At 39.2% G+C, this 11,099-nt stretch overlaps 2 protein-coding genes across 2 annotated transcripts; both read right to left on the bottom strand.

The window, feature by feature from the left end:
* Positions 1-1,837: 1,837 nt before the first annotated feature.
* LOC122081388 lies at positions 1,838-6,653 on the bottom strand. Its single transcript, XM_042648501.1, has 4 exons — positions 6,509-6,653; positions 6,316-6,393; positions 6,065-6,160; positions 1,838-2,067 (listed from the first exon to the last, which is right to left on the bottom strand). The coding sequence occupies exons 1-4, from the start codon at positions 6,509-6,511 to the stop codon at positions 1,990-1,992; spliced, it is 255 nt and encodes an 84-aa protein (XP_042504435.1). The 5' UTR covers positions 6,512-6,653; the 3' UTR covers positions 1,838-1,989.
* A 1,489-nt stretch (positions 6,654-8,142) lies between these two features.
* Positions 8,143-10,846, bottom strand: LOC122081521 (dual specificity phosphatase Cdc25-like). The gene is made up of 3 exons (XM_042648672.1): positions 10,687-10,846; positions 10,464-10,602; positions 8,143-8,486 (listed from the first exon to the last, which is right to left on the bottom strand). The coding sequence occupies exons 1-3, from the start codon at positions 10,767-10,769 to the stop codon at positions 8,265-8,267; spliced, it is 444 nt and encodes a 147-aa protein (XP_042504606.1). The 5' UTR covers positions 10,770-10,846; the 3' UTR covers positions 8,143-8,264.
* Between the last annotated feature and the right edge of the window lie 253 nt (positions 10,847-11,099).

Here is an 11,099-nt window from a genome sequence, read left to right on the forward strand (position 1 = left end):
GGTGGAACCAAACCATCCACTGGTTACCTTCCCTTTTTCCTTTCCCACCTGTATTACAAATGGGTCTCACTCAAGCGTGAAATATAAAAAAGTCTCAAGAGTGGGAGTGGATCAGCATCACCTTTTCCATTGTTTCTCCTCATGTTACATTTGAATGTTTGGAAACTGTTAACATCAATTGTTAAATCCCTCCCCCCTATTCTCATATCTCTCAGTCACTCTCACCCACCATTTCAGTTTTCATTGACAAAGAAAAAGTTAACATTTTGGTATACCCTAAAAGACAATCTACCATGTTTTCCACTGAACCCAATGGAGGATACAACTCATTCAAGGGACATATAGGACCAAGTATCTAAAATACTCTAATTTCCATCTCTCCAGTGTCACAGTGGTTTGTTAGACCAACAAATCTTTTACTGATAATAATGGATATTGGGGATCGCTGCATGAGTGCGGGGTCAATGAGAATGTATACGCAAGGACATCCAACATGGGATAGGATAATCATTTTACCCTTCTTGTGTTTGGGCGTAGATCTCATGTAGCATAGTAGCCTTCTTTTCCCTAATAATAATTTTGGAAAAAAAATCATCAAAAAAAAAAAAAAGGGAAAAAGAACTCTTCCCTATGTGAAAAGACATCATTGCCCCTTGTTTAGGAGAGGAGAGATAGACACATAAAGCATTGTCTTAGTCACTCTTAGGTCACACTACCGAATAGAGAACCACTTCCCTAACAATTAATGGAGAAAAAATATTGCCTGATTGAGTAGCTCCTGCGCCTCTATGGAGTGCGCAAATCCCCTTCACTACCATGAAATAAGAAATTTCATACATGTTGATGCCCCTCCACAAGCTCTCTTTGGCCACCATGCTACTGTAAGGGTCATGCGACCAAGCAGCGATCCCTTGCCCTTAATGAATGTCATTGTCTTTCTTTTTTTAGTACAAAAATATATCTGATATCCCCTATCCTCCCTCCTCCCTCCTCCCTCCTCCCTCCTCCCCCCAAAAACACCATCTCCGGGTGAAACATCTCATCACCTCCTGAGACCTCTCCTATTGAAAGGGTCATCGACCACCCTCTATGGTCTACAAAATTCCCATTTACCTAACAAGTTTTCATGATCCCTCGCCCACCCTTTTCTCCTCCCCTTCTTTAGAAGGGCAGGCGGCCGCAGAAAAGGAGATACCAGCGGAGTTGTCATCCGCCAAGGTCCATTGTGTGGACCTTAGTTTACCATTGTGAGCTGTTCTAATCCTTTATTTGGTTGGCAATGGCAACTTAGATTAACTTCAGACCTTAAAAAATGGAAAAGAAAAGGAATGACACTCATGTTTGGAAGGTACATAGTACAATGCCGCCCTGGCTTGCTCTACCAATTGTACATGAACAGAGGCCATGGATGATCCTTATCCACTGGCCCATCAGCCGGGTGGGGGTGGGGGACCCTTGTTCCACTCCCACATCATCTAACTAATAGGGACTGGTTGTCAGGGCAAATGCCAGGGTTTAAGCGTTGAGGGCAGTCACTCTGCGGAAAAATGCCAACGGTTAAGAACGACTCACCCCTTCCACGATTCTACATAGACGGGATAAGCACTGGCCCGGGTTTAATAGGGACTGGCTCAGTTGCATTCAGACTTGGATTTCCACTATGGCCTTATTCCAGCACGGCTCAATCAAGAACAGAGGTGTATTTGGCCTCTAGTAATGATGAGACAAGACGAGACAAGACTTCAATCATGGGGTCGCATCACCAACGGAGTAAGGAATTCATCCTTCTTTACTGGTGAAGGAAAACTTAGTCCTTAAATGTGTTACTTTGTTCCTCTGACCAAAATCACCAGAAACATAAAATTAAATCTTATCATATAGTAGTCTCAAAGCTCTCTTGTATCTGAACTGTTACACTCTAAGGTGAACAGTCATGGAAGCATTGAAAGGCATAAACTATGTATCATTGTGATGATTGGAGTTGCATTCTCAATCATGCTTCTTATCATCTGTTGACTCTGTTCCCACTGTCTGGTTAAGAGGAGGTGTTCCGAGTTCTTCTCCCACCTGCACATAACAAGAGAATCATTAAGTTCTCCTGCTTGAAGACAATCATATCTCATCTTTAAGTAATGTTCAGGGCCTAGGCCAGAGCACGTCTGAAAGGTGGTAGTAGGAGAATGAAAACACAAGTGCATCTACAGTGGAACAGGAAGTGTCGCAAGGGTAGGGCTGTTCCCTGGCTCTGGCATTAGATTATTTTACACCGTTACAGAACCACCACCACAAGATGTATCAGCCGAACACGCTAGCACTGGCATTACATTTCCTTTCATGCTTACAAAATAACCCACCACAAAATGTATTGGCGGATGAGTATAATCCTGCATACTAAAAAAAAAAAAAAGAGAGTAAACGTTTGCAAGGGGGTCATGGCCAAGGTCTAGCTTTTGACCAATACTGAAGTGCGTCAATGCATCACTTAACTCTCCATAAATTACATCTCAATGCCAAGTTTGTGAAAATCTCAGGACAATCTTACCTCTCTTCAAGTGTTTTCACAAAAATTGATGTTGGTATTTTAAGTCTAGAGTAATGCACCCATTGGACTTCCAATTCTAACAACTTAACCAAAATGATCAGAATAGTCTTCAGAAAATTATGATAATCAGACACACCCAATGGTGCTGCAAAATAGACATATAGGCTCATCTTATGTCCATGGCACCTTATGCCTTTGAATAACTAAAGAATTTGATATTATTATTTGGACACTTGAAAGCTATTTTGTCCAGTAAGATAGACAGATGGACAAATACTACCAAGTCAACAACCACAAAGCACAAACAGAACCTCTGATGGCACTTGAGTGATAATCAATGCAAATCACTAAGGCACCGTTTGACAACGTTCCGTTTCTATCGTTTCTGCGTTTTCTTGTTCCCAGAAACGGAGAAACAACCTAAAAAGCGTTTGATGAAATTGTTCTGTTTCACCCGTTTCTAAAAACATAAATCAAATTTTATGCCTATTTATAATTCTAGAAACGACTTTGATGAAACAAGTTTGACTTGTTTCGTCGTTTCTAGAAACGAATTTGAGAGAAAAAAAATTTTGTTGTGCCCCAATAAATGTCTCAACTATTTAAACATAAAAAGAGGAAACCGAACCCTCTCTCCATTTTGGGCATCTGATGATATTATTGGGTTTTTTAGTGGCATTATGTTTGCAAAAAACGTTTCGAAAAACATGTTTATCAAATACCAAAAAATCCGTTTTTGTTTTCGGAAACGTGAAAAATCGTTTCTGCTGTTTCTAGACACAGAAACAGCAGAAATGTTATCAAACGGTGCCTAAACCTTGCCCCCCATACTTAGGATCGGCTGTACAAATCCTGTTTTGCTACAACAACACTCCATCTATTTAAGGCTGCATCCTTTTTCTTTTAACACCTCCAGTTTCACCATATCACTCAGCACTGGAGCATTCATCAGTATATTACAGAGTTGAACAACCTCGTTTTGCTTCTCTCTTGTTCACCTTTTGCAGTAATCAGAAGCCAGGATACCCTCCTCTAATGTTAATAACAAGTAGTCTTTATGAGGGTATGCCACTGTGGCTTTTCTAATCTAATACATCTTTATGACATGGTTAAAAAATAAAAATAAAAAAGGGGCAATGTAATCCAGGATGGGCCATCCTGATAAGCTTGTCCAGATGGCCTAAATGTCTGCCACGTGGCAGACCGAAAAAGGCATAAATTTTGTGGACAAGTAGACCCTAAGATCCCCTGCCTAAATGTTGAGTTTCAGCCCAAATAGAGTTAGCCAAATGGCAAAGTAAAGCTTTGAAAATCTAGGGACTACAAAGAGGGTGTATGGATATACATGGATATATATAGTTGGGTATTTGAATGAATTTTATTCTGAAGTTTAACACATGGCTAATCAACCGAAAATACAAGGATACATGGATATATAAGGTGTACAACTTTATCCAACAGTCGGTTGGCCCAACCCAACTGTCCTAATGAACTTTTGCCTAAAATAAAATCATAAGGAATGAAAAATATGCAACCAGATCAAGTTTTCACATCTTTGGGAACACCCCCCCGGAAAGACCATGCACTTATCAGATTCAATATAAAATTTGCTATCACTCCCTTGCGAATACCAACATGTACTGGGATTCTGACTTTGAGTAATCTAACTAAGAAAAGGTCCTCTGCCTTACTGTATGGATTGTAAAATATTCCACACATTTAAAGAACAACTAGTGGTAGAAGGTGATGAAGAATGACTTGAGATTTGATACCAGAATTGATTGATGAACTTAAGGGTAAAATAAATTTTCACAAGAAAACCAAGGTGGAGAGATTCAGGATTCTTGACTAAAGTAGGGTTAGGGGAAATCTACGAGTAAATCTCGTAGGTTTTGGAATAGAAGAAAATGGAATTATCAGCTGGCTTGCTTGTATAGGAGTGGATTAAGGAGCGTTTTAATGGAGAATGATGGTGAGGTTTACAAACTGAACAGTTTGGTTGGTATGCTATGCGGGGATATGCCCTTTTTCCCAAAGGGTATTTATAAACATAGAAAGTAGGGTTTTGAAAGAAGTGCAATTCACAAGATGATGACGAATTAAATAGCTCTACTCCAATTGCAACCGCAAATCTCTAATCAACAACAGAGCCTAGAATGCCAACTTCATGAGATTGGGAAATGAGAACCATGCCAGTTAACACAATAGCCTTAATTCTTCCTTAGCTTCCATGAAAAATCAAATAGGGACCTCTGTATAGACTTCATATGGTGAAACTCCCACTCTGCCTCTTCAAAATCAACAATTCTTTCTATGGACTGATAATTTGCTAGTATGATGCCTATAGCTTTACCATTATCATATAGGACCAGCTAGATATGGGGCTCATTAGGCAGGTAATAGAAAAACCTCTATACTGGCACCAAAAGCAAACAAACTAGCAACTTTTAACCCCTAAAAATGAGATCTAAGAAAAGTGACGGCAATAAGTTGAAAATTAAACAGTCTTGAATCCATATCCAAACAGAAGTGTTGGAGGAGGGGGGCATGGGACCCCCCCTAAGTGACTTCAGATTAGAACATTTGAACATCTCCAAGAATATGGCCCCAATGGGTAATCCCCTGCTCTCTTAATCATAAGACTCTACAGAATACCAAAGTTAAGGTTTCCCCCAAGAGCATTAGAATTGACCCCATTTTCTTTCATAATCAATAATCACCTAAGGGAAACCTAAATTTTACAAATTATACTGAGATTCTGGCTTTTCATAATCAATAATCACACATGGGGAAACCAGTTACAAATTATATTGAAAGTTTGGCCTTTCCCCACTAGAAACTTCAATCTCCTTTCTGTAGACTGTATAAACCACGAGGTGCTATACACCATAATTCTTCTTTGTCATGAATGGAACATAGGGCCATCTCATATAGGCATCACCGATTCAAATAAAAACACCTCATAATTTAACACCACATGTCTCTAGAAATAGCACAACTAAGGTAGGGATGATACACTTTTCTTCCATCACTATGCACCACAGATTTTTGACAAGGTAAACTTCCTTATTTTGACGACTGTTGATTGTTAATACTATACAAAAGTAGTTTTCCTGAAAGCCACGCCCATTGTAGCAGTGCCTATGATACCATCAGTTTTATACATTTTTTACACAAAGTTTTCAAATAGAATAAATAAAGCTTCCCCCTCCTCCCATCACATTCATTCTCTATCTAGAATATTGCCCACTGTGATTCCGCCCATCAAGACATGACACAAATTTCAATTTACTTACCCAGCCCAATATCAAAAAGAGTTATACTCTACGTGTATTGTTCATAATATTTCCAACATTAAAAATAGTTTATGGCAGATAGTTTTTCATGGGTAACAGCTTGAAGATCGCAGCGAATCAAATATTTTTTTGGTGACGCTCTGAAGATCATAAGTTGTAGGGGTGGCAGATGCAGACAAGTCAAAAGGGAATCAAGTGGAAGGAGTAATTTGAAAAGTAGACTTACTTTGGTGGCCTTGGCCGCAGCAGGTTTGAATGGACAAGCAGGTGGAGCCCTTTCCGGCTTCCTGTACTCCCAACCAAAAAGCTTATACAATTTGCCCTGCGAAAAAAAAAATCAATTTGCAGAAGACGCCAGAACCCATATAAACGTAAGAGGAGACATCGAAAGGGGAAAAAATAGTCGAATTGACAAAGATCAATTATAATCATTAACCCAGATGCAAAATCAAGGAAAAATCGAAAGGGAACCCTTACCATAAAAAAATCGAATAAAAGGGGCAAGACGTTCACGATGGGAACAAGGAAGAGCGGTAACAAACATGCCAAGCAAACCTGCATCGAAGGAAAAAACAAGAAAGGATCAATCAAAAAGATAGCACTCAACCTAGAAATGGGACGAAAGAGATACACATGAGCATAGAGACATGAAGAGAGCTACGATACTTTCCATGTTGAAGCGTTTTTCTTCTGTTTTCAATGCCTCGATTCTCAGTTTCTCTGCACACACAGATTTCTGAAGAAATTTAAAAGAAGAGTTGCGATCGATTTGTAGTTTTACTTTTCTAGTCTGCGTTTAATTGACACCTAGGAAATAAAAAATAAAAATAATAAAGAAATTGACGCTGGTGGACCGGGATTTTTTCGTTTGTTTAGTTTTTTGACTCGCAACGTGGTCTGGCCGGTACGGCTCGGGTCAAATCGCGAGACACAGGACACACTTTTATCGTTGGTCATAGGTTCAACCTTGAAACCATTCTCTCCTGCGATGGGTAAGTATGAGTCGCATTTCTTGTATAGTATACGGTGTGGGATTGCCAATACTGATATCAATACTTAAACTTATCGCTGTATCATTCTGTATCGATTCAATAAGGGATCAAAAGTTTATTCTTTTACCTACAATCTAGGGTTCATAGATAGAGAAGAAAATGTAATTTTTTGGAAAGTCCTGCTGGAATAGGAGTCCTTGGATAGGCTATGAGGGAAATGGGTCTCGCCAGCTTTGATCTAAAATCTTCTCACTAAGGGAGTCAATCGGGACGGTTCCTGGTATCCAAGATGGGTCTATACCTATACCAGTATCAAAGATGTCAATTCTAGTAACGTTCCATTTAGTCAACATTATCAAAGCTAGATCCTAGCCCTGTCTACTAACAAGACGGATGATCTCGATTCCTAAACAGTTCTAGGTACCATGGAAAAGGAGAAGAATTTCAATGATTCCAATATTATTTTTGTGGGATTTTCATTCTCACGATCTAAGGTGCCTTATTTTAGAAAACAAATTAAAATACAACACCATGATGGATTTCATGGGTTTTCGAACTCTCTAAGATCACTTGTAAGTTTCTAAAAAAGAACAAGTTAAAAATTAATGATAACTAAGTAAATAAGCCCAATGTAGTTTTAATAGTAGAGCAATTCAGTGTACGAGGCTCTTGCTATTACTAGGTTTGGGAGGGGCAAGTGTGTAGTTTTAGAGCTATCACCAAATAATTTATAGCAATAGAACTAAAGAGCCATCAACTGATTAAAATCTCTATAAGAGAAAATACAACACAAACAAATCAAACTATAGCCATAAAGGATAAATCCATGACTCTACGGTTCTAAGGAAGGCTACCAAATAACGATTCATCTATCCCTATCTTTTTCACCCAAAAAAAAAAAAAATCTATCCCTATCTAACATTGTATTTGGATGATCCCCAATTGAATTCATCTGTCAGCTGCAAAGATGACAACCACAACATTGTGATTAAAACGAGGCAGAGCTATGAGCAGTTTCTGTAGCTAGCAATCGAAGGCACAAGGCAGTACCAGAAGAATACAGTGTAGGCAGCAAGACAGCTGATGGCAATGGAGGCAAAGGCAAAGTGGGAATAGACACAGGATGTGGAAACCCTTTCCACCAACTTCCTGCTATTCTTCTGCATTTGATAGTGAAAATTAAAGCATGTAATCAATTCCCTCAGAAGGAATATGAGACTTGACCAAATGGTTAGCAGCCAAGCCAAGAGGTGGTAGTCCTCACATCATTTGATCATACAATATTTCATCCATCAAGCACTAAGCTTAAAGCTAATAAGGAAGGGAAATCACTTGATTTAGAAGCATTTAGGTACACAAGTTGAGCATTATTGTACACACATAATGGAGCAAACATTCTGTATTACAAAGTACAACATGATAATATGCCTTCTCTTATTTTTCATTCGTAGATGAAATTGACACAGCATCTATGCTGTCTCCTTTACAAGTGATATCTCCTTTACAAGCGATATCGGTACAGGAACAAACAGGTCTACCAGAAGCTTCCCAACCATTGAACCCACGTTCCAAAACCAAAACATTCTTTAAGCCCACATCTTCTCCCGTTTTTGTAAGATAATCAACAAGCCTGCGTGCACATGATGGGCCACGCACCTACCAAAGAACCAACCATCTTATGGTTAGTTGAAGGATGAATAATAATGTCACAGAAACCTTCTGTGTTTTGCACTAAATCATTCCAGAATTGAACAAATGTGGCACACTGGCATGAGCTACTGCTAACATGATCAAGATAAGGCAACAACCAGTTAAGCAAAACCAAAGCTATCATAATAATCATTTCTGGAAGTAAAGACGTGTGGAAATACTGACATGAGTTATTGTCAATGCAATCAAGAAAGTATTGGATAATATTGATAGGGATACCAGATAATGATATATTATGAAATTGCAAGTTTAAATCCTCCTTGCTTCGGGAACAATTGTTATTTGTGGAAAAATGCTGCTGCTATAACAAACCACACTGGATTTTGGACAGCCAAATTGCCCATAACCGCCACTGAAGAAGTGCAGGTTTTGTTCTATTGTGGATAAGCAGCAAAGGCAATAGGTTGAATTTGGTTCAGCTTCCAGCCAGCCATACCCCAACTCAATACCCAACTGAACCTAAACTCATCTAGGCCTAATCCAAGCTATCTTAACCTAACTCACATCAGTCCCAAGTCTGCCAAACCCACGACCCCTCACTCGGGTGGTTTTTTTTTTTTGGGTGGGTGGGAGGGGGAGGGGGTTCACCTCACTCACCTTTTCGGAGGTGAAGGAGATGTACCCATTCCAGGGCTCCACTGGAAAGTAGAAACAGAGCGCCATGCAAACATTTCACAGAATAAGAAAAAAAAAAAGAGTGGTATACAAGCAGACTATGTTGGATTTCCGGAGCACTACATGAGTGTTCACAACTTCCACTCAACAAGAAATGTCTTGTATGTATATGATTTTGACAATCCAAAGACCAGTTATATTGCAGAACAGATTTTGTTCTTCCAAAACAATCTTTACAAAAGCCAGCCATGTTCGCGTTCCTTGTATGTGTTGGCTGAAATCCAATCACGCAGCGGAAGGGATCGGATTGGGATACATACATATCCAACAGTATGTAGCATCGACAGGACATCCCAGACATGAACTCCAGATTAAAATTATGAGAAACGCAGAGAGACAACATTCCCTCATAGACATCTTAGTAATTCCAACCCCCTAAAAGCAATAAGCCAGCAGATGAACTCAAAAAAAGCAATAATTGGGAAGGAGCATGGAACAAACAACTCGACTTAAACTAATCTTTATCCCAACTAAATGGGATTCTGATCTTTTCTAGTTTTACTATTCATCCATCTGACATCCTTATCTCAGCTACACTGATTTTATTTAGATGTTATTCCTTCACCCCCCACCATTTATCTCCATAATCTTTAGTGCCCATGCATCCAATGAAAATCGAACATCCAGTCTCAAAATGCATTGGAAGCTCAAGGCCTTAAACAAAAACAAATCAATGACCATCTACAAGATTAATTCACAAGCTAAAAATATTGGCTGGTGGCATTCACTGCATTAAGATGTTTATCTTGTATGCTAAGGATGCATCCTTCTAAAATCTCAAGTCTTTGGACGAAATTACCTTGGTTTCCAGAATCACAAATCACATTTTAAAACGATATATAACAAGGTCAAAGGCTAACTCAATCAAGTAAATTGCCAATTTACATGAAATTTAATGTCACCCTAATAAGACAATGACTAATCATATCAGGATATCAGGATGTCAGGAAGAAGATAACTGGCTATTCTTCAATGCTTGATGATAAGAAAGATGATTCGGGGATGATAAATTAGCAAAACCATTTGTTTTGCTCCTCCATTTCCTTGATCCATGTAAACCCTTTTTGTTAATCTCTTAGCTTTGCAATGAAAAAGATAAGTCGCTACACAAGATACAAACAGAAGCCCATGTACATAGCCTCTAGAAATTAAAGGTTCTATAGCCTATAGGTTCTTTACCGAATTCTTTTAACCAAATAAATACAAAAACACAGATTACTAATAAAAAGAGGAGTGGAGGCAACAAACCTGGCTTAGAGCACAATGGAACACAAGGGTATCTTTCCCTTTAACCTCTTGTATAAGATTCGGAATTTTCTCAGAGAAGGTATCGCTAGCGTAGTGCAGCGAACCAGCTATATGTCCATCATAGCTTCTCTCATCATCCCTGTAATCGATGAACAGTGACTCGTCAATTTCTTAAACTTCCTTATCTAGATCCCGAAGTGTACACGAGAGAGAGAGCACTAACCTGACATCTACGATGGCAATATCTGGTTTCTGTTTCAGGGAAAGAAGCTGAGCATCTGTGATGTAGGAGATGTTTAATGCCATCTCTTCTGCTTCTGGTCCTGTGATCGTCTCCTCTGTATTTTCTTTGGGAATAGCCGCAGAGATTTGAGGAAAGAAGCAATTAAAGCCCCACTGAAGCTTGAATAGACCCCGAAGTGGGGTGGGCTGCCGGCATGGGACACGCCCAACCCAACCTTGCGTTGACCTTGTCCAGCCCAAGCCCAACCCGTGCAAAAGTAAACCCACTTGAGTTTTCTCAAGTTGGGTTTAATAGGCTTTTTTTTATTAAATTAAATCATGGGAAAAAGATTTCCACAATGCTAAGTGTACAGTTTCCCTCTTGCATGATTTTTTATTTTTTCTATTCAACTG

The sequence above is a fragment of the Macadamia integrifolia genome, chromosome 6 (assembly GCF_013358625.1).
Source record: "Macadamia integrifolia cultivar HAES 741 chromosome 6, SCU_Mint_v3, whole genome shotgun sequence".
NCBI classification, from domain to species: Eukaryota; Viridiplantae; Streptophyta; class Magnoliopsida; order Proteales; family Proteaceae; genus Macadamia; species Macadamia integrifolia.

What these genes read in the sequence shown, in the direction of transcription:
- LOC122081388 (XM_042648501.1), bottom strand. An exon ending in TTTTATTCGATTTTTTTATG is followed by an intron (nt 6,161 to 6,315) that starts GTAAGGGTTCCC and finishes TTTTTTTCGCAG; the next exon opens with GGCAAATTGTATAAGCTTTT. An exon ending in CTGCGGCCAAGGCCACCAAA is followed by an intron (nt 2,068 to 6,064) that starts GTAAGTCTACTT and finishes TGTTATGTGCAG; the next exon opens with GTGGGAGAAGAACTCGGAAC.
- LOC122081521 (XM_042648672.1), bottom strand. Translation starts at nt 10,769, where the DNA reads ATGGCATTAAACATCTCCTACATCACAGATGCTCAGCTTCTTTCCCTG. An exon ending in ATTGCCATCGTAGATGTCAG is followed by an intron (nt 10,603 to 10,686) that starts GTTAGTGCTCTC and finishes CATCGATTACAG; the next exon opens with GGATGATGAGAGAAGCTATG. An exon ending in TCCATTGTGCTCTAAGCCAG is followed by an intron (nt 8,487 to 10,463) that starts GTTTGTTGCCTC and finishes GTTCTTTGGTAG; the next exon opens with GTGCGTGGCCCATCATGTGC.